The sequence below is a fragment of the Diabrotica virgifera genome, chromosome 5 (genome assembly GCF_917563875.1).
Source record: "Diabrotica virgifera virgifera chromosome 5, PGI_DIABVI_V3a".
NCBI classification, from domain to species: Eukaryota; Metazoa; Arthropoda; class Insecta; order Coleoptera; family Chrysomelidae; genus Diabrotica; species Diabrotica virgifera.
In genome coordinates, this window is record NC_065447.1 from 173,890,606 (window position 1) to 173,915,691 (window position 25,086).

The following is a 25,086-nucleotide window of genomic DNA, read 5'->3' on the forward strand; positions in this document are numbered from 1 at the left end:
AAGCTATTATTGAAATAAGAAAAAAATGGAGTAACTGTAAATTACCAGAAAAAACAATCAAAGCAGTGCGGATAGGATTGGTTGGAAGTTAAATTGATCCAGGAAAATTGATTACGGCAATAATTTCTCTGGTCCCAGTGTATTTTTTTTGGGGAATTGAAATGGAGTAATTTCCTGTTTTCTGAAAATACCCAAGATTTAATATTATGTTTGTTGTGATTGTACTTACGGACTTTAATAAAGGCGATATTGATCAATCGCTTAAATTGCAAAAAGCAATAGAAACTTTTTTGTACGAGAGCTTGCTATAAATTTTCTTATATGACGTTTTAACAGGATATGATAACTATCAGTGCCGGCTCGACCATTTCGGTTATGACTGTAAGGGGGAAAGCACAAAACTAAATAGGGCTCCAAGCAGGACACCGGGTGAATAAGGAACGTTATTAGTTCGATCGCATTATTTATGAATATTATGTATAACGAAACAATCTACATTAAAGCAAAAGCTTTAGAGAAAGTACCCATTCATACATCCCATATAGTTAATTGGGATGTGAGCTAAATGAACAACGGGACCGCAGAGAAGAGAAAACGAGCCAGACCCCGAAGATTATCATTGCATTCCACAGTATTAGACGATTAATTGCATCATAAGCCGGTTTGAAATCTATACAGAGTTGGGATAATGTATGGAACCAAGCAAATATCTTTGAAACGACACCTTCTTTAAATGTAAATAACTTATTTACTTTAAATGGGACACCCTGTATATTTTTGCAGATTTTAAAAGAACTTGTTATTTTTAATTCATACATACCAAGTTTGGAAGAAAAAACTATTAAAACAAGAAATAAATCTCCTTGAGGTCCGGAGAACGAGCGGGCCACTCTATGAATCCTCTACGTCCAATCCATCGATTTGGAAAAATCACTTCCAAAAAATGAAAATTCACCATAATCGATTATTATCATTAATATTTCAATACGCTCTTTTTCACTTAAATGAACCATTTTGAACTAATTGCCTACTATACCAAATTCAAATAAGTCATGCCGTGCATGTAAACAAAAATTTTAGTCTACAGTATTAGGTCTGGATCCCGCGTATGAAAAAAAAGTTGATTAATAGCAAGCTGAAAATCTGTTAATAGCTTAAGGGTGTCTAGTCGGATAAACTTTGATATATGCGAACACTGGAACAGGGGCAGTTTTAACTGTGGAACAGGTTAAAAATTTGGAACGGTCACACTACGAAAACGGCACATTTATTTTGTCCGACAGAACAGACTTAAACTCTTCGAACAGAGATTAAACTCTCATGCAAAAATCAGACTGCTATTTATCACCAAATGGACGTTTTAATGGGTGGAACATGTAGAATATTTCAAATGACAGGAATAATGACAGGTGATAAATAGCAGTCTGATTTTTGCATGAGAGTTTAATCTCTGTTCGGAGAATTTAAGTCTGTTCTGTCGGACAAAATAAATGTGCCGTTTTCGTGGTGTGTCCGTTCCAAATTTTTAACCTGTTCCACAGTTAAAACTGCCCCTGTTCCAGTGTTCGCATATATCAAAGTTTATCCGACTGGACACCCTTAAGCTATCAACAAATTTTCAGCTTGCTATTAATCAACTTTTTTTTCATACGCGGGATCCAGACCTATATAGATGGTACTCGTTTATTTCCTACTACGTTGTATTAATAAAAAAAATTATCTACAAACACTTTTTAACAATTTTTTTCTACCAAATTTGATATGTATGAATTAAAAATGACAAGTTCTTTTAAGTTCTTTTAAATTAAATAAGTTAAGGGTATTTCCGGTTAACTATGTATTCTTCGACGCTTTATCGATCGTAACTCGGCTTCTACGCATGAAAATGAGCCAATATGTGATATCCATATAAAAATGGATCGAGTTCTTTTGCAGCATCATCATTGCATATAAAACGAGCATTTATGATGTGGCGGCATACACACAATTGACGGGCCTTGATGATGCTGCAAAAGAACTAGATCCACTTTATATGGATATCATATAGATAATTAGACTCTGAAGCCTCAAAAAGTTTTAGTTTTACTGCCTACAAGAACAGACTTGTACCACCATGTAACTGTTAAAATTTCGCTAAGAACTTATGCAGATATAAAAAAGCTGATATTCCCTGTAATCTCTATGCAGATTTGCAGATGCATGAAAAAAAAATGTTTGTAAAAATAATATTAATAAATAATATCAACTTACTTTTTAGTTATACTTCTGAAATATTAGTTTTTAATGTTTTTTCTCATTTAGTGCAAAAAATAGAAGACAATGTAAATAGAATGAAAGGTGATATAGAGCAGGGGTGGGCAAACTTTTTTTAGTAAGGGCCACAAAATGTTTCTAGTCTATTACCGAGGGCCGCAACACATGTTTTCGAATTTTTAACTTTTTAGTAATTTTGTTTAAGGGGGGGTATGGTTTGAAATTATCATTTCAAGCACCTTTTTTGAATTCTGTTTGAAACTATGGTAGAATTATTTTATTTTTAATTTAAATAACCATATTCAGTACAATTCAAAGAATACTCCAAACAAATTTCAAGACCAAATATTGAATTTTTAAAAACATAAAAAAAAATGGATTTTGCAGTGGACACATTAGAACTCGTCAATGGATCATATGAAACAAAAAAATCAAAGATATTTTATTAGCTTATAAATCTCTCTTATGAGTTTTGACGATTTTTGAGTTTTTGTTACCACTATTTTGAAGTCAAAATACCGAAATTTTTTTGTAAAAATGGTGAAAATCAACATACTTGTTATTGTTAAACAAAAATAAGCAAGAAGCAAAAAATATCTCAACAGAGTTACTTTACGAAATATATAAAGAGAATATATGAAACATTTCAGGTGGATCTGGCAAGTAGCTTTTGAGTTACAATGTCCGTCGCCTTTGAAAAAAGCAGTTTTGAGAAAAACACGTTTAGTTTTGCCAACTTTTATTTTCAATTTCTTCTGTCTATCAAATCGTAAAGTGCAAATCGTAAAGTGATCCACACCGAAATATGTTTTTGGATAGCAGAGTAATTTACAAAAGGAAAGGGAACAACTGTTGAACGCTTCTCACTACACTCAAGCTCCCGCAAAGTGAGTCAATGGTAGGGATATTACACATGATGTATTTCTGGTAATTTTCCTACGGGCACATTGAAATTTTCATATAGTATTCTTAAAGTTATGTTCTTTCATATAAAATAATAAAAGAATCGAACTTTTTAAAAATTTAAAACCCCCTAAATTTCCCCCTTATTAACCTTCCCCCTAAATAATACTCTTACTTATTTAAGCATGTTATTTCCCTGATTTTTGTATGAGTATATTATTTATTTATTTTTAGTTTATCTATGAATCTATTTCTTTTTTCACTAATATTGTTCTGAAGCGATTTCCTTGTTGCACCTTATGTAATTTGCTATTTTATTTGAGAATATGCCATAATTTAAGATTGAAATTAAATTTACTTGACGTTTCGATTTCCCTTCGATTGATCTTGATTTCCTTCATTGTTTTTGTTTTCTTTGAAATAATTAAATAATAAAAAGATATTTTAAAAAAATGTTCTTCATAAATTCTAAACTTGTTTTCTGGTACATTATTTAATGATTTTAATGAGGGAATTAATAAAAATAATTATTTTTTTTATACAGGGTGTCCCGGAAAATAGTGCGTTCCTTTAAGGTATGGATGGAATACACAATTTAGAACAAAAAAGTCCTATACCATTTTTTTCTAAAGTTAACCGTTTCCAAAAAAAAGATTACATTGGTTTCCATATACCTGAATTTTAATCTTCAGAAAATTAAATAATCTGGCAACATGTTACGCACTGGTGAATAAGAACTCGTTTGTGTCTTACAGTATTTAAAATATTCCAACCTAATACTTACTATTTTTGTTTACTATAATTTTTTTTTAAATGTAGTTGAAATATGGCATAATTTTAAACGAATTATATCTACATATTTTAACATGAAAACACATATTTTAACTGAATCACCACTTTTGCGAACACATGAATTCATAGAGTATCATGCACTCATACGACGAGAAATTCCGGCAAAACATTTTGAAAGAAATTATAGTAGGTATTATGCCTCTCCATTTATTGATCTGCCATAAATAATCAACATAATATCATATTACGCATGAACACACGATTCAGAAACATTTTCGACGTTGACACTAAACAGGATTCTTCCAAACTATCTGTTTACTAAACATGGGACTGATTACGTTTAGATTTTTGTACTTCACAGAGTTGCCAGATTTGAATTTGCAATCCAAAATGTATTATAGATTTTTGGTCAAACGGTCGAATTTAGAAAAAAATGTTTTTTGTTCTACATGGTTCCTTCTACCTATACCTTTAAGGAACGCACTATTTTCCGGGACACCCTGTATGACAATGAATCGTTTGAGTTTCATTTTAAAAGTTTTATTTTGCATTAAAAACTTGTAAATTTAGCAAATTTCTAGCAGTTTTTCTTCCTAAAAATATAGCAATTTCCTCCCCTAATCACACCATCTTTTAAGAAACTTTTTGTAAACTTAACCATCGAAGATGCTTGTGGTATAAGACATCAGTATGTTCCGTTTTTAACTCTTCCAAAAATGCTATCAATGCACGATGATTTAATCCTCTTGAACGAATAAAATTAACAATATTAGTTATAATTGAAATGACGTTATCTACTTTCAAAACGTTTTTGCATAATACCTGTTCTGGAAATTGTTCATGAACGTAATCTTTAATGTTGTTCTGAAGCTATTTCCTTGTGGCATTTTTATGATTAATTATTTATATGGGAAATAAGCCACAATTAAAATGAAAAAAATAATTTTATTAACGTTTCGACGCCCAAATCGGGTGCCGTTGTCAAAATACAAAATATTACTAGAATAAACAAAAGTGTTGTTGCTAAGCAAAAAAATTCTTCTAATAATTTATTTAATCTGACTCATTTATATTGGCAATTCATACATATATTATACATTTTAAAGTAGAAGACTTTAAAATGATATTGCCAATATTTATGAGTTGCGTTCCTGGGACGACTTACTGAAAGATAGTTCATTCGATTACATGAAATCAACCCTAACTCAAGAATATCATAATATAATATGGTTACCCATACTGAAAGAGGAAGTCAATAGAAAGAAAATACCAAGATTAGTAAGTCAATAATGTCGAGCTAGTACATATTTTATATTTTAGTACATATTACTTATATATCTAGTATTATTAATATATTTATAATTTAAACCTGTTACAAGTCAGAATTTGGTATTATTTTTTGAGAGTAAATTAAATGTAAGACCAAATACTTACGATGTCGGGATAGCATCACAAGGGTTTTTCCCTGGTTTTCCCTTGTGATTTACTATGAAGTCTCTAACGCGAGAATTTTACTGTCGTTGCATTTGGTTGTCTTTTTAAAGACAGATCACATGCTATAATTTTTTTTTTGACGGATATTCTTGAGTTAGGGTTGATTTCATGTAATCGAATGAACTATCTTTCAGTAAGTCGTCCCAGGAACGCAACTCATAAATATTGGCAATATCATTTTAAAGTCTTCTACTTTAAAATGTATAATATATGTATGAATTGCCAATATAAATGAGTCAGATTAAATAAATTATTAGAAGAATTTTTTTGCTTAGCAACAACACTTTTGTTTATTCTAGTAATATTTTGTATTTTGACAACGGCACCCGATTTGGGCGTCGAAACGTTAATAAAATTGTTTTTTTCATTTTAATTGTGGCTTATTTCCCATATAAATAATTAATCGTAATCTTTAAGTTTTCTCAACATTACAATATTTGCTCCTCTTAAATTTGGTGCTCCGTCAATTGTTACACTTGTGGTTACGGGTTAATTTTTTAAAATTTCCCAAACAGTTTCTGATTACTTCAAAATATCGTTTCCATTTGTTGAAATATCATAGATTTCATTGAGGGAGACGACAAAATTCTGTACCGGAAACACAAAAATTTCCCGCGTTATGTTGAAAATTTGAGGAAAAATCACCCTCTGCGAAAGTGTTAGTTAATAGCTGCATTATCAATATTTAATTATTAATATTACCAATAACTGAAAAAAATCTTTAAATGAAAATAATTCACTTTTTTTTGCGGGCCGCAAAAAATGTCCAAAGGGCCGCATGCGGCCCGCGGGCCGCACTTTGCCCACCCCTGGTATAGAGGTACAGTATGATGATTTAATTATAAGAATTATATGATAAAATTTTATTAGGATCTTCAAAAATGAAAAATGAAGATAACGTATGTATACATAGAAATTATAATTTGCATCGAAAAGTTAGCGCGTGAACCTTTACGCGGTGAGCCGATCTTGCGCCTCATAGCGCGCGCCATTAAAATATCGATATCTTGGCCAAAAATAAACTTATGAACATTTTCGTAACCTCAAATTGTTCCTTTTGAGTTTTTCTATCATTATTGTTTATTAAAGTATAAATGTTTATAGCTAAAATTTGCTTGAAACCCTTATAAACAAATGAATGTACAATATTTTTAAGAAAATTGTAATTTTAAACGGGTATAACTTTAAAACAAATGAATATCAAGTAATTTAACAAACTTTTTTTGGAAGCCTGTTAATTATGCATTAAAACGACACCTTCTAAGACTTATTTGCATGCGTAGAAGCCGAGTTACGATCGATAAAGCTTCGAAAAATACTTATTTTGCAATTTGCAATTTGCATTGTGCATTAATTTTACAATATCTTGAGTTCTAATTGTTAGATTTAAATTTAGTAAACGGTTTTTTCTTCGTTTTTTATTAAGGAACAAATTTTATTTGAAACATTTTTTGATCTCTTTTAGTTTATGAGCCAGAGCCTTATAAACAATTTATAATCAATTAAATTGTTTATAACAATTTTTTGACCACTCGGATCGAAATCCCCCCTCGAAATTCGTAATAAGCAGCCCAAAATCCATAAGAAACCGTTGAGTTTGTCCATCAGAATTGAAAATGACACGGTGACCTCTATTTGGCGCCTAGACTAATAGTATGGTTTACCTCTGTGTAGAGCGAAAAAAGTTATATTTAAAAGTGCAATAATCTCAATTTCGATAAAAATTGACATAGTGTCCTTTATCTCCGGGGTACAGAATTGGTTATCCAGGGAAAATAGTCAGTAAGCGAGAGCCAGGCTCACATCAGTCGAACTATTCAGAAGTGCCGCAAACAAGATCAGAATTGCCACGTCAATAGCCAACGTTCGTAACGGACAGGACACTTGAAGAAGTATCTATTTGATAATTTACTGAATACTTACAGTATACCAACTTAATTAATATCATCAAAAATATTGTTGACCTAGAATCTAAAATTCACGCATTCACAACAAAATTTCCCTCTTTTTAAAATATCTTTTGCGTTAGAAAGTTTCAAACAAAAAACCATTTACTGGTTGTACATATTGACAGAGTAAAAAGATTCGCAAACCAAACAGTACGACTTCCAGTTTCGTCGTGTCCTGGATAAACAAAAATATGTTACGGTTTATTTAGCTTTGAAGAATATTACAGCAATAAAAAAATAAAACGTATACAAGTAATCAACTTTAAAAATGTAAGAGCTAAAATAGGTATTTTGTGTATACAGTATTTTTTAATGGAAAGAGAAAGCATTGTATGGAATAATACTCCAGGAAATCCAGGTATCTGATAAGTTTTTAGTTATTATAGACCTGTAGAAAGAAAATCTACCTGTTTCTTGCATAAAGTTCGGGACTGGTTTTTAATTATTAACAATTTAGTACAAAAAAGCATTTTTTCGATTTTTTGCACTGCATTAAAAAGCTAAATAGTTGACATAAAATTACAAAACTTGATTTTTCAGACATTTGAAAAAGCTTCAAAATGCTGATTTTTGAAATTTAAAAAGTCAATTTTTTGTCTCACAAACTGGAAAATAAATGAAAATCATTATTTGTTAAAAACTTTTATTAAAACTAAGGTAGAAATTTGGTGTTTCACTCAAAGTTGGGTATTGAGGTACCTACTTAACAAACCCTCAGAATTTCAGACCCATCCATTAATTAGTTTAAAGGATATTATATTTGTTTATCTCAGAGATCTTTGTTTTGCAATAACATATGACAGAAAATAACGGAGATATGGCAATTCTGCATGTGCCATATGAAAGTAGAAGAACAAGTTATACTATCAAAATTTATTAAAAAGCTTTGTAGTTTATAAACATTTAGAATAACTATAAAAATATTGTCCGTAGAGAAAATATTTTGGCGTATTCAAAAAGCTGGTATTTTACACGCATTTTCAAAAATATAGTTCAAATGGTGACTACAAATCCCATTCTTTAAAATTACATTAATTAGGTTCCTTAATAATTATTAACAACAAATTGACTCTGAATTAAAAAAAAAACATGGCAAATTGACCTAGGCCAATTTTTTTTGTTAGAAAATTCTTGCTATAATGCCAGCTTTGCGAATATGTACAAATATTTTTCTGTGGACAATATTTTTAAAGTTATTCTAAATGTTTATAAACTAAATTCTAAAAAATTTGGCATTAGGATTTTTGACTACAATAAGTAATTTTTATCTATTTTTTTAATACATATTGATAGTATAAATAAGTCTTCTACTTTCACCCGGCTCCCGCAGAATTGCCCTACCTTCATTATTTTCTGTCTTATGTTATTGCAAAACATAGGTCTCCGGAATGTACAAATATAATAACTTTTAAACTAATTAATTGATCAGTCTCAAATTTTGAGGGTTTGTTAAGTAAACCCAATACACAACTTTGGGTGACACAATATTTTTTCGTTAGTTTTAATAAAAATTGTTAACAAATAACGATTTTAATTTATTTTGCAGTTTGCGAAGCAACAAATTGACTTTTTAACTTACAAAAATCGGAATTTTGAAGCCTTTTCAATGTTCTAAAAAAACAAATTTTGTAATTTTATGTCAACTATTTAGCTTTTTGGAGTGAAAAAATCGAAAAATCACATTTTTTTTGCACTATATTGTTAATAATTAAAAAACGGCTCCTAACCCTAAACAGGAAACAGGTAAGTTTTCTTCCTATAAGTTTACAATAGCTAACAAAGTTGTCAGATACATGGGAAATCCTTATTTCCCTAGACTATAAAACCAAATTAATTATGTGGCTTAAACATGATCCACAATTACTTGTATAATTAGTTGCCTACACTTGATAGCAACTGATTGTTAATTACTAAATGATACGAAATGTATGAATTTCCTCTTTTCATTAATTCATAACTTGGGATGCTCGTATGCTCGGGATCGCCAATCAAAACAGGAAGTGAAATATGCTGAAAAACTAAGAAAAACCGGAAAAATTGTGGGTTCAGATGAAATAGCCCCAGAAGCAATTAATTGGGTAATTCAGTTGCTTCAAAATAGTGGAAAAACAATCCTGTTTGATTATTTCAATGGAATATGTATCTAACATGGATATAATTTCGAACTATTGGATAGATTCCATGTTTATTTTTCTACCTTAAAAGTAAATCCTAAAGAATATCAGAATCATGTGAATATCATACGACTATAGTGTGAATTAAAATTATATACCAATAAAAGTAAATATGATAGTACATAATCCAAATATAGGTTGATCTGTACCCATCTGCTTGCCGAATGAAACATTATTTTTATTAAATTTCATACATAGACAAATATTTCTAGCATGGGTTGCCTATCAAAATCGTGTCATAGCTATCCTTAAGGGGGGCCGTAGGGGTTGAAATCAATATTTCAAGCACATTTTTTTTGAAAGTATGGAAGAATTATTTTATTTTTAAATTAAGTAAGTATATTCAGTACAATTCATAGATTATTCAACAAAAAATTCAAGGAAAAATATTGAAAAATAAACCAACGGTGGCAAATTTTTAAAGACACCTCAAAAAACAATTTTGCGGCGGACATCAGAACTCATCATTGGATCATGGTAAAAAAAATTCAAAAAGATTTTATTAGCTTATGAATCTTTCGAAGTAACGCTGTCGAGTTTTTTTTTTAAATGACTCGAATTTTGACTTTTTGATATCACTCAGAAATCAAAACAAACAATTTTTTTTCCAAAAAGGGGGAAATCATTATTATTGTCAAACAAAAAATAAGCATAAAACAAAAAATATCTCGACGGCGTTACCTCAAGGAATGTCTTAAGAAAATATATACAAAATTCCAGGTCGGTTGGTCAAGTAGATTTGAGTTACAATCGGTCTATTTAATAAAAAAAAGTATTTGCTTTTACTTCCTCGTATTTAAGTATTTACTTAATAATAATTAAATAAAGCATTAAAGAAATGACTTTATTCAATTACTATTAAGTAAATACTTAAATACTTAAAAGTAAAAGCAAATATTTATTTTTATTCAATAGACCCAATGTCTACAGCCTTTGAAAAAACAGTTTTGAGAAAAACGCGTTTAAAGTATTGTCAAGTTTTATTTTCAATTTTTTTGTCTGTCAAATCGTAAAGTGATGCACATCGGAATATGTTCTTGAATCGCGGATTAAGTTACAAACGAAAATGAGAACAGCTGTTGACCGTTTCTCACTACGCTCAAGCGCGCTGGCGCGAGCTTGCTGCAAAGCAAGTAGAAGGAGGGAGGTAGGGAGATAGTGTTGAATATCCCTACCGTCGACTCGCTTTGCAGCACGTTCACGCCAGCACGCTTGAACGTAGTGAACAACGGTCAACAGCTGTTCTCATTTTGTTTTGTAAATTACTCCGCGATTCAAAAAAATATTCCGGTGTGCATCATTTTACGATTTGACAGATAAAAATTAAATAAAAATTGACAATACTTTAAACGCTTTTTCCTTAAATATGCTTTTTTTTCAAAGGCTGTAAACATTGTAACTCAAAAACTACTTGACCGACAACCTGGAATTTTGTATATGTTTTCTTTAGACATTCCTTGAAGTAATGCTGTCGAGATATTTTTTGTTTTATGCTTATTTTTTGTTTAACAATAATAAATATGTTGCTTTTCACAGTTTTTTGCAAAAAAATTCGTTGTTTTGACTTCTGAGTGATATCAAAAAGTCAAAATTCGATAAAACTAAAAAAACTCGACAGCGTTACCTCGAAAAACTCATAAGCTAATATCTAAAATATTTTTGAATTTTTTGTTTACCATGAGCTAATGATGAATTCTGATGTCCACCGCAAAATTCATTATATTTTGAGGTGTCTTCAAAAATTTGCCACCGTGGGTTTATTTTTCTCTGAATTTTTTCTTGAATAATCTATGAGTTGCACTGAATATGCCTATTAATTTAAAAATAAAATAATTCTACCATACTTTCAAAAAAATGTTCTTGGAATATTGATTTCAGCCCCTACGGCCACCCCTTAAGGAAAGCTATGAAACGATTTTGATAGACAACCCATGCTAGAAATATTTGTCTATGAAATTTGGCTATGAAATTTAATAAAAAAAAAATGTTTCATCCGGCAAGCAGATGGGTATAGATCGACCTATATCCGGCTCTTAGACTATAATGAGATATTTTTGAAGATCAAATTATCGACAGTGGATTAAGATTAACGTTATCTTATTATTGTTATAACGATATAAAGATTAAAAAGATATTTTAAACAATTGGCAACATATTCTTCTTAGCTTTCGATCGTCCATTTTTGGGCATATGCCTCTTCCAACTCCTTCCACCTTCCATCTTCCAATTTGTTCTGGCTATTTTTTTGATGTAATCTACCCATCTCATCTGTGGTCTTTCTCTTAGTCGTGTACCTTTGTAATGTCTCGAATGTTGTATTGCTCTGTCTTATTGACATTTATAGTAATACGTCTGAGGTCATCTGTGTTGGTCATTGTTTTTGTATTTCTCATATTCATTTTTAGGCCGACGTATTGGGAGCTGTCTGCGAGTTACTCATAATTTAAAGTCCGGATTATAAGCACGACAGAAACGTCAAAATAAGCACTTATATAAGCAAAAAATGTCGCAAAATTAAGCAAAGTTTTTATGAAATAAGCAAGGTTCAAGAGAAAACGTGTAAGTAAATATGGATATAATGATATAAATATGAATAAAGGACATTACTAACATTAAATTACATTTATTTTTAATTATCGTATTATTAACAATAAATAAAAAATTACTAAAGTGTTAAGCTATAATATAATAAAAAAAAAGAATGTGTGTGTACTTTGTACGCACGTAAGAAGTTATACTTCTATTATATGATTTAAACGAAATTAATATACATTTTATTTATATTTTGTTTAAATATTAAACTAATTTATACTTACTACTTCTCAAACATTTTTATTAGAACAGTGCCAAAAATTAAAATAATAAAAGAATAAAACACACACAAACACATTAAACAAGCCACAAATGATGTCTGAACATTAATTGTTGAAAATTTTTTTAACTAAATACGTATTTTCTGAAAATACAATTATATAATAAATATACTTACAATCATAAAATATATTAAAAAAAAAACAAAAAAGAAAGATTCTATTGGGACTCGAACCAGCGCTGATAAGAGCGGTTGGTATTGGAATTCATTCGCCTTCTCCGCTTAGCCACGAACACTATGTGTCATTATTTACGAAGATCGACTAACTAAACGGATTAAACTTGTGATATTTTGAAAATTGATCAAATTATTTTAATTTTGAATTGAAATGATTTAGAATTGAAAAAATACAACAAAACATGGAGTAAAAAAACAATATATTAGGTGAATATTGATAGAAATTTTGATGGTAATCAAATGATATAAATAAAAGTATTACATACTATGTATTTTGGCAGATCAAATAGGTAGGTTTATACCCATGATCCATTAACAATTATTACGTACCTGTTGCTTTTAAAAACTATTTAAAAGTCACTACAATATTATAAACTTTTTTGTTTCTGGCCTCACAACAATAAAACTAATATATTATACATTTGTTTACCTTTACCTTTACCTCCAAACCACAGCTGCCATATCGGATAATTTTTGACATGTCATTTGAACATCCAATCAGAACAAAGTTATAATGCGCATGTGCCGGGCTGATAGGTTTTAACGTATAAAAAAATCACCCTCTATCGCCGGTAAAGAAGTATAACTTCAAAAATCGAAAAATAATTAACATATTAATATATTTTTTTTATTCATGGCCATTAGCATAAAATCAATTAACAATAATATGTTTTTCAAAAATTTTCTTGTAAAAAGCGATGTCTTCTATCTGTATACATAATATATTTATACGTAGAAAAAGTTCTTCCAACATCTGCATATATGATTGGTACGTATTTAAATTTAGACAAATGTACTAATACTATTTTACAACTATATAATAAATTTGGGCTGTCTGCAGACAAATATTAGTTTATTACATGACATGTATAACGATGGGCTCTTCCGTTTATCTCCTAAGCCTAAGGAAATAAAATTCTTATGGTTTATTGAATTATTAGAGTTTTATAGCTCTGTATACTTCATAGAATTGACAGGAAGTAACATGAAATTTCACTATAGTTTATCATAAGAAGTAAAATAAACACAGATAAGCAACGTATTTTTAAAATAAGCATTTTTACTAAAAATCCTAATTATAAGCAAAAAAAGCAAAAAAAAAGCAAAATGCTTATAATCCGGATTTTATTCATATAATCGTTCCATAATAATTTGTAGTTCCTCGAATGCGCCCGCTATAATCACGATGTCGTCACTCGTCAGCGAATATGAGGGGGTTACACTTGTTGCCATCAGCGTTGATGCCTAGACCAATTTGTAGTTTTGAAGACGTCTTCTAGGGCTATATTAAACAGCTTTCTCTCTTAATATGGATAATGTTTGTATTTTCATCTAGTTGTACTATCAGTCGATTCGCTAATCTGAGACACAACTGTCTACAGTCTACACTACAATCACAATAAAGATGCACTAGAAATAAACAAGCACGAGGAGCACTCCTAAATCATGATTTGGGAGTGGTCTTCGAACATTCAACGTGGCTTGGTTTGTTTATTTCTACATAGTGCATTTTTATTATGGTTGTAGTGTAGACAGTTGTGTCTCAGATTAACGAATCGGCTATAGTTGTGTTTTCATGTATATTATGTAATGTATTACATGCATTGATGTCATTAAAATTCTCCTGTTAGTGATCCCATAGTAAATCATGACGAAAAAACTAGTACACCACGATCAACAGATATACCTATATCTAAATTACAAATCAACTCACATCATCGTGTAGGCGCCAAATGGAGGTCACCGGGACCTTTTTAATTCTGTTGGGCAAACTCTACGGTTTCTTGTGGATTTTTGGCTGCTGATTACGAATTTAGAGGGTGAATTTCGATCCGAGTGGTCGGAAAATGAAGAGAAGAAGAAGAAAGATAGACGCCACTGCAATGTTCTGTTGGAGACGAATACTACGAATTCCTTGAACCGACCATAGGACAAATAATTCAATTTTAAGAGAGCTAAACGTTAGTCAACGATTCTCCAGTAAACTCCATCTCCAACAATTAAAATACGTTGGACATGTTATGAGACCAAACACAGAATACATGGAAAGATTCATTATACAAGGAAAGGTGGAAGGCCGAAAATCACGAGGAAGATCCCAACAAGATGGATCGATCAAATTACAGGAATATGCAAAAGACCTATGCATCAATTAAAAGAAATGACTAGAGACTAACACAAAGATCAAAGATCTTTGGAGACGGAAAATACATGACATCTCGTCGACCACTACACTCCCTCCGGGGGGTCAGGATTGAAGAGAGGTCAGTAAATTGTTATAAACAATTTAATTGTTTATAAATTGTTTATAAGGCTCTAGCTCATAAACAACAAGAGGTAAAAAAAATCAAATAAAATTCTTAATTCATATACTTTCAAACAAAGTTTGTTAAATTACTTTATCTGTATTTGTATTAAAGATATACTCGTTTATACTCGTCTGAAGTTATAATTTTTGTTTAAAAATTTGTACATTCATTTCTTTATAAGGGTTTTAAGCAAATTTGAGCAATAAACATTTACACTTTAATTGACATTAATGATAGAAGAACTCAATAGGAACATTTTGAGCTTAGGAAAATGTTCGTAGGTTTATTTTTGGCCAACAGAGCGATATTTTAAGAGCGCGCTCTGAGGCACTCTCGGCTCACAGCGTAAAGGTTCGCGCGCTAACATCTCCATACAAATTATAATTTATATGTGTAGGTATACGTTTTCTTAATTTTTTATTTTTGAAAAAATTAATACAATTTTATAATTCTTCTAATTATATCATCATACAGTACCTCGTATCACCTTTTATTCTATTTACTTTTTCTTCGATTTTTGTACTGAATGGGAAGAAAACATGAAAAACTAAGATTTCAGAAATATAACCTAAAAGAAGTTATTCTTATTTATTAATACTATTTTTACAAACATTTTGCTTCGTGCAACTGCATTTAGGTATACAGGAAATCCCAGCTTTTTTACATCTACATAAGTTTTTAGAGAAGTTTTTACAGTTACATGGTAGTTCTAAGTCTGTTCTTAGAGGCATTCAAATTGAAACTTCTAGGAGATTCAGAGTCTCATTATATATATTATACGCGTATAAAAGTCAATCGAGTTTTTTTGCAGCATAATCATTTCATATAAAACGAGCATTTTATGTGGCGGCGTATAAACAATTGACGTGCCTTGATGATGCTGTAAAAAACTAGATCCACTTTTATATTGATATCAAATAGATAATGAGACTCTGAAGCCCCAAAAAGTTTAAATTTTAATGCCTCCAAGAACATATTATAGTGGCGGCCGGTCAGGGTCGGCAGAGTCGGCAGTGCCGACCCACACATTTATATAGATAGATTTTTTTAATATTTGTATCTGTAAAGTAAAAAAAATCTGCCAGATAATACAGACTAAATTTTATTCATGGTTTTTAAAAGGATTTGATCAATCTGAGCGTTAAGTAATCCCTGCGCATAACAGACTTCTCAAAAAATGAATGATCCGAGCCATTCATGTGACTTTTGCATCCGTAGCTTGACGATTTACACGTAAAACTCAACGAAATAACAAGTCGATGAGCAAGCGAACATACATTCTCTCCGTAGGCATTAAGCGGCAAGTACGGCATATTTAAATCTGCCGGTCGGTGTTTCATTTTGCATCGCCAGATCGCATCGGCAGAAATTGTCAAAAATAATCACGCCGTTTTACGTCCTTTAATTGATATTGTAATTTTTTTAAGTTGCCAGGAATTATTATTTAGTGGACATGATGGATCGAAGCATTTGTTAAAAATCAAAGTAATTATAGAGAAAATAATAAAATTGTTTTAGAAATATTTACTTTCTGATTCGAAGTGTATTCGTAATACAGAATGAACTAATACATATAATCAAATAGTTACATGTTGAATAACGTTATTGAATCTGAGATTTAGAAAACCATTTGCTTTTTGCTGGAAGCAGATGAAACTTCTGATTATCATGTCATTCACAATTATCAATTATTGTTTTTCTATACGCGTTACGTAGTAATATTTATGAGAGGTTTTTAGGTTTTAGAGACGTGAGTAAAAGCAATGAGGCAGAATATATTTTTGGTGTTTAAAGAACAGATTAAAATTTTTTGATATTAAAAATAAATTGGTAGGGCAAACTGGGGCAATCTTATGACGGCGTTGCTGTGATGTGTGGTGAATTGAATGGTCTCCAGGCAAAAGTTAAAACTACATATTGCATCACAAGCTTCATTTACTCACTATTATGCGCATATAATGAATTTAGTTTTGCATGATACCTGTAAAAAAATAAAGAATATCGTCTTTTCTTGCCAGTTTAGCTCACCTAAACCGATTACTGCTTTAGAACAAATTTGTTTAAAAAAAAAGCGAACAGTTTGTCAGACGCAATGAAATTTTAAATCTCGGTTAGTTTTATCTAAGCAGATTATCTCTGGTAGTTTCAGTATCTGTAGCAGATTTTCGTGAACAGCTTTTGGAAGTTTTTGATTTTATTATCGAAGGCGACGATTTTGAAATTGGCGATACCTCGATCCGTGAAGCAATCGGTTTGAGAACTTTATTAAATAATTACTCTTCTAATATTCTTTTAAATATTTTTAAGACAGAGTTTGCCCAAGATATTCATTATTGTTCAAAATCAGTCAACTGACATTATTTATTCAAAAAATAGAATACGAAAGCTGCTGCAAAATCTCAGAGATTTTCGTAATGATAGTAGTTTCCAATATATACGCAGTGACATTTTGGATTCGCTTGATATTTCCGAACCATCCCAAAAAAGACAACAACATGATACATATCTCGAAAACGAGTAGGTATAACTTGAAATTTTGGATACCTACTAATATATTATGCAAATAGATACTCGTTTTTCGAATTTTGAAGATTTACAAATTTTTGACCTCTTTGACGATTCAAAATTTAAAAGTTACCTTCGCCAAAGAATTTCCAAGATATTTATTATAACAAGTTAGGTACTTAAAAATTATGCCGATCCAAATTTTCAGAAAGTGGGATAAGTTACAAAATATGTATGTATAATTCTATGTAGTAAGTACTGCAATTCATTATAACAAACTGTTCATCAATTTTCTTATCACCACTACCACCAATTTCTGCCTCAAATAAACGGGATTTATCTTGTCTCAAAAGAATCAACACGTATTGTCGAAACACCATGAAACAAGAGAGAATGTCAAATACATCAAATAAAAAAAAACAAAAAACAACAAAATCTCCTATGATGATTTAAGCCTTTTAGTTTGATGGTATACCTATATGAGGAGACAAAAAACCTTGCCGACCCTGCCTCCAAGGCCACGAGCCGCCACTGCCACCATGTAACTCTAAAAATTGCTCTAAAAACTTATGTAGGTGTAGAAAAGCTGAGATTTCCGTTTTTGTGTATCCCTCATGTTAGAAATAGATACAAGTACATAAAATACCATGAAATAAAAATTTCTTGTAAATAGGTATTGTTAGAAAAAATCTAACGCGCGACCGATTACCTGACAGTAAAGAGCGCGACTGTTCCCGGGTTAACTTTGAAGTCAACATATTTTAAAAAAACTAAGGGCCGGTTGTTCGAACGCTAATCAAAAATGATCATTATCAAATATTTAATTACTGTCACAACTGTCAATGTCAACTTTAATTGGGTTGCTGAAAACATAATTATTGATTACAATTATGAAATTAGTTAATCAATTATGTTAATAATTGTTATGTTAATTGATTAACTAATCTTATAATTATAATCAATTATGTTTTCAGCAACCCAACCAAAGTTGACATTGACAGTTGGTGACCGTAATTAAATATTTGATAGTGATCATTGTTGATTAGCGTTCGAACAACCGGCCCTTACACTATTTGTATATTAATGGTTATATTGTTTGTTTCAGTGATCTGATATAGTAATCTACTTGCTCAAAATCAACCAATATGATGGCCGACAAAGCAGTCTCTACTGAAGACCTTTGCGGGGACCAGCAAAAGATCAGTGTCGCCGTTAGTCTCGTTCGCTTGGAGGCTATTCTTCAAACTCTAATAGAAAATAAGGTAGAAGCGCTAAGAAACGAGAGCCGCAAGACTTCTAGTATTCATTCCAGTCAAAAGTCCATTTTGAAGCGTTTAAGACTCACATCGACTTCTAGCCAAAGCACTACCAAAGAAGAGAATGAAAAGGAGAGGAGGGTGAAAACAGCACTAGTAAATACAGATTTTCCTGTAAAGCATGAAAATGTTGTGGAAGTGGAGAAAGTAGTCAGAAAGTCAGGTGCGTATAATTTTTTATCTACTCTATGTCATATTATATATAAGTTTTTAGTTTGTGAAAACTGTCATTATAGATAGAAGTGCGTGAAGGGTTTAAAGTGTGCGTGAAGTAACAATGTACTTTAAATGGGATTTACTGTTCGCTCTGTTATTTGGCACACTTTCATATAATCAAATATCCTTAAGGCTATGGGTACATAATTCGCAAATATTTTACGTGTATCCCTACTTTTTCTGTCTTTACACGGCAAATTACGTGTAGTAAAATTCACACTAGTATGGATATGTAAACATTACTAGAATGTCATTCTAAATACTTGAAAATATCATCATTAATTTAAAGAGATTGGTTTTGAATGTTCTTGGATAACTGTTATTTTTATAATTGCAAATTATTAATTCAGTTAATAAATGTGATATTTTTTTCACTAACTATGTATTCAGTGATTGTAATAATTTATTTGTACAACAAAGACTAATACTCAATCGAGAAAAGAGGAAAAGTGTTAAAGTGATTTTTTAATAATATATTGTTATGGAACGCTTAAAATTTTGAACATCTTTAACAACAAAATACTTGGATCACAGAATATATTATCCTGATGTATTCTCTGCTTAGATCTTCCACAAATAATACACAATAAATAACTTTTTATTAAGTTCACGTCTTAAATCAATTATTTATCAAATACACTATATATCAATAACATTTTTAATCAATAACCCAACATATTCCCGATGCAATGTCAAATATTTAAAATTGTCACTGATTGTCAGTGTCTGACTGACAATATATGCTGACAATATTATATTCGGCTGAGTGCGTTGTAAGACAAAGATAGATTTGGAAAATATTACCACGGCATTGTGTTCATTTTTTTCGAATCCTGAAAAAACCAATAAATATTTTTGAAAAATTTAAACGCAGAATGAAAGACTAAATTATTACCGAGGGCCGAAAGTCCCTTAGAATAAATAAAAAGTTTATTTTGAATGATATATTTGAAATTAAAAATCACACTAAATTTTCTCTTAGTTTTTCACCCCTGTAACTCATTAAAATAAACATTATAGAAGTTCTCAGGGACTTTCGGCCCTCGCTAATAACGTAATCTTTCATTCTGCGTTTAAATTTTTCAAAAATACTTATTAGTTTTCTCAGGATTCGAAAAAAATGAATCCCCATTTGAATAGCATTGCAGCCGAAAATACGTACCAATCCTCTTAATAGTCTAGTCGCAACATAGGGGATCCCGTGGACACTTTTAGTTCGTTTTACGGTTTATAGTACGTTTTACGGTTTATAGTACGTTTACTCACGGTTTTTGCTCTAAATTTAAAAAAACTACTTGGAATTACATGAAATTTGGCATGTACGTAGCTAACATGTCAAACAAAACAAGTGATATTGTGCCGATGTGTGCTTTTACCCTGGGGGTGAGTTTTACCCCGTTTCGGGGGTGAAAGAAGAAACCTTTAAAATAAGTCCGGAATTGGATAAACTGATGAATTCTAAGCAACGTATGTTCTATACAGTTTTTTCACTAAGTCAATACTTTTCGAGTTATTTGCGAGTGAATATGTTCATTTTTCAACAAAACAACCAAATAACTCGAAAAATATTGACTTGTGAAAAAACTGTATAGAACAAACGTTGCTTAAAATTAATCAGTTTATCCAATTCCGGACTTATTTTAAAGGATTCTTCTTTCACCCCCGAAACGGGGTGAAACTCACCCCAGGGTAAAAGCACACATCGGCACAATATCACTTGTTTTGTCTGACATGTTAGCTACGTTCATGCCAAATTTCATGTCATTCCAAGGTTTTTTAAAATTTAGAGCAAAAACCGTGAGTAAACGTATTATAAACCGTTATTTTGGCAATAATTTATTGATAACAAAGTCGGAATGTGGTTTAAGCTATCACGACTAGTGAAAATCAATTTAGCGTATAAAAATACTATGAAAAATTTTGACTATTTAGAATGGGAAATAAGCCACAATATTATTAAAAAAATGATTTTTATTAACGTTTCGACGCCCAAATCGGGTGCCGTTGTCAAAATACAAAAGGTATTTTGACAACGGCACCCGATTTGGGCGTCGGAACGTTAATAAAAATCATTTTTTTTAATAATATTGTGGCTTATTTCCCATTCTAAATAGTCAAAATTGTAAAAATGCCACAAGAAAATAGCTTCAGAACAATACTATGAAAAAGACTTGCTGTAGATAGCGCATTTCGGGCTTTTAGACGAATAAACTATTATTTTGTTATTAACAAAATAAGAACATATTTTGGGTAATCGCGACTAGTAGCATTCGATTCAGCGACCAAAAATACACCAGAGAAGACCTTAACACTATCAATGATTTATTTACAGGGCTTCTAATAATTCCTGAAAACACTTAATTTCACCATCATTTGTTAATAACAATTAAACGCACCACATTTGGGCTTCTAGACCACTTCCATTGGATTCATCGACCCAAAAAACAAACCTATAATACCACCATCAAATTGCGGCTAACTAAAAGTGTCTACCGGGCCCCCTATGTTGCGACTAGACTATAACTTTCGCGTTGTCATGGTGATGATATGAGAACAATAAATTACAACAAAAGTTTTGACAGTTTTGTGGTTTGAAAGAATTTTTAAATGTCAAAGTTCTAAAAATTGTAGAATAGAAATGAATTCCAGTGACAAAGAGTTACAGTTCTTTTATTTGTTTATCGTAGATAAAATATTGTATGAAACTGTACGTGAAGTACTTTTTGCGAACTTACGCGACGTATAGCACTCGCGCCGCTGCCTCTCGTGCTCTAAACATCGCGTGCGTTCGCAAAAAGCATACTACACGAACTGTTTCATAAATAACTATTATCTACTTTATGTCATATTATGTATAAGTTTTTAGTTTGTGAAAACTGTCATTATAGATAGCAGTGTATGAAGGGTTTAAAGTGTGCGAGAAGTAAGAACGTATTTTAAATGGGATTTACTTTTTGGCACACTTTCAATGAGTTTTTTGGCACACTTTCATATAATCAAATATCCGTAAGTTTCGCGTTGTCATAGTGATAAAAATATGAGCAATGACTTATAACAAAACTTTTGACAGTTTTGTGGTTTGAAAGTAGTTAGGATTTTTAAATGTCAAAGTTATAAAAATTGTAGAATATAAATGAGTTCCAGTGACGAAGAGTTACAGTTTTTTTATTTGTTTATCATAGATAAAATATTGTATGAAACTGTGCGTGAAGTACTTTTTGCGAACTTACGCGATGTATAGCACTCGCTTCGTTGTCGCTCGTGCTCTAAAAATCGCGTGCGTTCGCAAAAAAGCATACTTCACGAACTGTTTCATAAATAATTATTTTGACATCAAATAGTAGAAACAATGCAATTCCTTACGATTTTTGTGTTATTACACCCTTGAATACAGAATCTAAAATGATCTTGTTTTAATATATTTTGGTTTAAAGTTTAATGTAGTCTTCTTCTTCTTTTTCTTCCTCTTGCTCTTTATAAGCAATTCTGCTTGTTCACTGGAGGATTAATACCTCTATGGAAAGCTATAACTCCATCTGCTGCGAGGTCGTCCGATACTTCTTCTGCCTATTTTGACTACACTGGTCTCCCCCATCTGCTTATGTGGTATTCCATTCTATTCTATATACAGTAAGGTCTCGTCTTATGCGGTGGATACGTTCAACAGAAAAGCGCATATAAAAAATTGCATAAAAAAAGACTTTACTTGCATCGAAAAAGTAGGGATACGTTCCGTATTATTCTAAAATCACATAAAATGGTGGACGTTTGTCCACCAAAAATTGTATGTTTTTGAAGTTTTTTTCTCCATTTGGCCAAATAAAATCTTAGAAGAAATTAAAAACGCAGTTTTTAAAACATAAAACTTTACGACACTTATTAAATGTTTCAATCTAGAAATCAAAATGTTCTGTTTATCCACAGAGAACGGCAGTTCTCACCAGTGGCGCACAACACCCCTACAAGCGACACTATATATACACGAAATTTTCGATTTTCTAAATCTGACTAAATTGAAAATCGGGCCACATCCCATCTTAAAGTTTAGGAAAAGACTCGTCCATCCATATGTTACTTCTCCATTTTGGTCCAAGGGTGTGATTTACAGCTTGTTTTTCGTTCTCGTCCCCAAAACTCCCAAAAATTTAAGCCCGACCTTTGCGGCTTCTGATAGCATAGATCATACCTTTCCAACGCATGTTTAATTTTGAAAATCGGTTATACCATTCAAAAGTTATCGAGCTCAGAAATATGACCCAATTTTTATTTAAAAAATGGAAAATGTTTGTGGATATGTATGTATGTGTGTGGAAAAGTTAAACCGATCTGAATTTTTTTTCTGTGTTTCAAGAGGGTGTGAGGGCCGATTCAGAACCGGTCTAATTTTTGACTTCTGACTACCCGTAAGTTAGCTAGAGGACTAGGTAAATACAAAATTGCATATTTTTTGGGCGTATATATCTTAGGTTCAAGGAAAGACAGGAAAACCGTAAATACACCAATTCAATAGGGTTGAGTTAAGCTTTAAAATGGCGCTTAAGCGATCAAGCTAAGACATACGAACTGCTCACCATAGCCAAAAAACTGAAAAATTAAACTTTGAAAATTTTGGTTTTTCAACAATTACTCAAAATTTCAACCTACGAATTGCGCCAATAACTGAGCGTTTATAGAAGGACTCAAGACGCGTCTAACGGTGTCTACCTTATATCTGGGAAAATTCGAATTTTTAAGTTATAGGCTTCATAAATATGATCAAATCTATTTCTTATGGGAAAAACGGTTTTTCAAGCTCAATAATTCCTGTAATGCGTTCAGTTATCATACTCGATCTTGGATGCATCAGATACTACTTGTCAATACGTTTCAAATTCATGTTTAGTGATCAACATCAGGTAAGCCGTTCAGAAGTTATAGAGCTCCAAATTATAATTAGTCCAGGAACTGAAATTTTTCACTTTGCAATTTTTACAGAATGGATAGATTTGCTTAAAAATTTGACAATAAGTAGTGGATAGTCCAAGGATCAAAATCTATATGATGCCGAAAGACGCTTTTACCATGGGGTGGTTGCCACCTCATCTCGAGGGTGGAATTTTTTTTTATATTTTGACCGCAAATGCTGGTAAAATATTAATTATAAGCAAAAAATGTTCATTATACATTTTTTTTATTAAATTTATAGTTTTCGATTTATTAGTTATCGAAGCTGTTAGTTTTATATCGGAAAGATTACCAGATAACGGCAGTTCTCGCCAGTGGCGCAGAAATACACCCCCCTACACGCGACACTATTATATACACGAAATTTTCAATTTTCTAAATCTGACTGAATTGAAAATTTTGCCAACTCCCATCTTCAAGTTCAGAAAAAGGTTCACCCATTCATATGTCAACCATCCATTTTGGTCCAAGGGTGTCGATTTTACGGCCCTTCCTATTTAGGGTCTGTTTTTCGTTCTGGTCCCCAAAACTCCCAAAAACTTCGAAAATTTAAGTCCGACTTTTGCGGCTTCTAACAGTACTGATCATTACCTTTCCAACGCATGTCTAATTTTGAACATTACCAGAGAACGGCAGTTCTCGCCAGTGGCGTACACCCACACCAACCTACACGCGACACTATATATTCACAAAATTTTCGATTTTCTAAATCTGACTGAATTGAAAATTGGGCCGACTCCCATCTTAAAGTTCAGAAAAGACTCATCCATTTATATGTCAACCATCGATTTTGGTCCAAGGGTGTAGATTTTACTGCCCTTCCTATTTAGGGTCTGTTTTTCGTTCTCGTCACCGAAACTCCCAAGAAGTTTAAAAATTTGTCCAACCTTTGCGGCTTCTAATAGAACTGATCATTACCTTTCCAACGCATGTCTAATTTTGAAAATCGGTTATACCATTCGAAAGTTATAGAGCTTAGAAATGTGACTCAATTTTTATTTAAAAAAGGGAAAATGTTTATGGATATGTATGTATGTGTGTTTGAAAGTTAAACCGATTTGATATTTTTTTTCTGTGTTTAAAGAGGGCGTCAGGGCCGATTTAGAACCGGTGTAGTTTGTGACTTTTGACCACCCATAAGCCAGCTATAGGACTTGGTAGGTACAAAACGGCATATTTTTT

At 31.5% G+C, this 25,086-nt stretch overlaps 1 protein-coding gene across 1 annotated transcript in view; it reads left to right on the top strand.

The window, feature by feature from the left end:
• Positions 1-18,539: 18,539 nt before the first annotated feature.
• Positions 18,540-25,086, top strand: part of LOC126885529 (uncharacterized) — a 75,831-nt gene continuing 69,284 nt past the window's right edge. Inside the window, exon 1 of the mRNA XM_050652110.1 lies at positions 18,540-18,907. Within this exon, the coding sequence (XP_050508067.1) occupies positions 18,574-18,907 (334 nt within the window). The 5' untranslated portion in view covers positions 18,540-18,573. The remainder of the gene's footprint in view (positions 18,908-25,086) is intronic.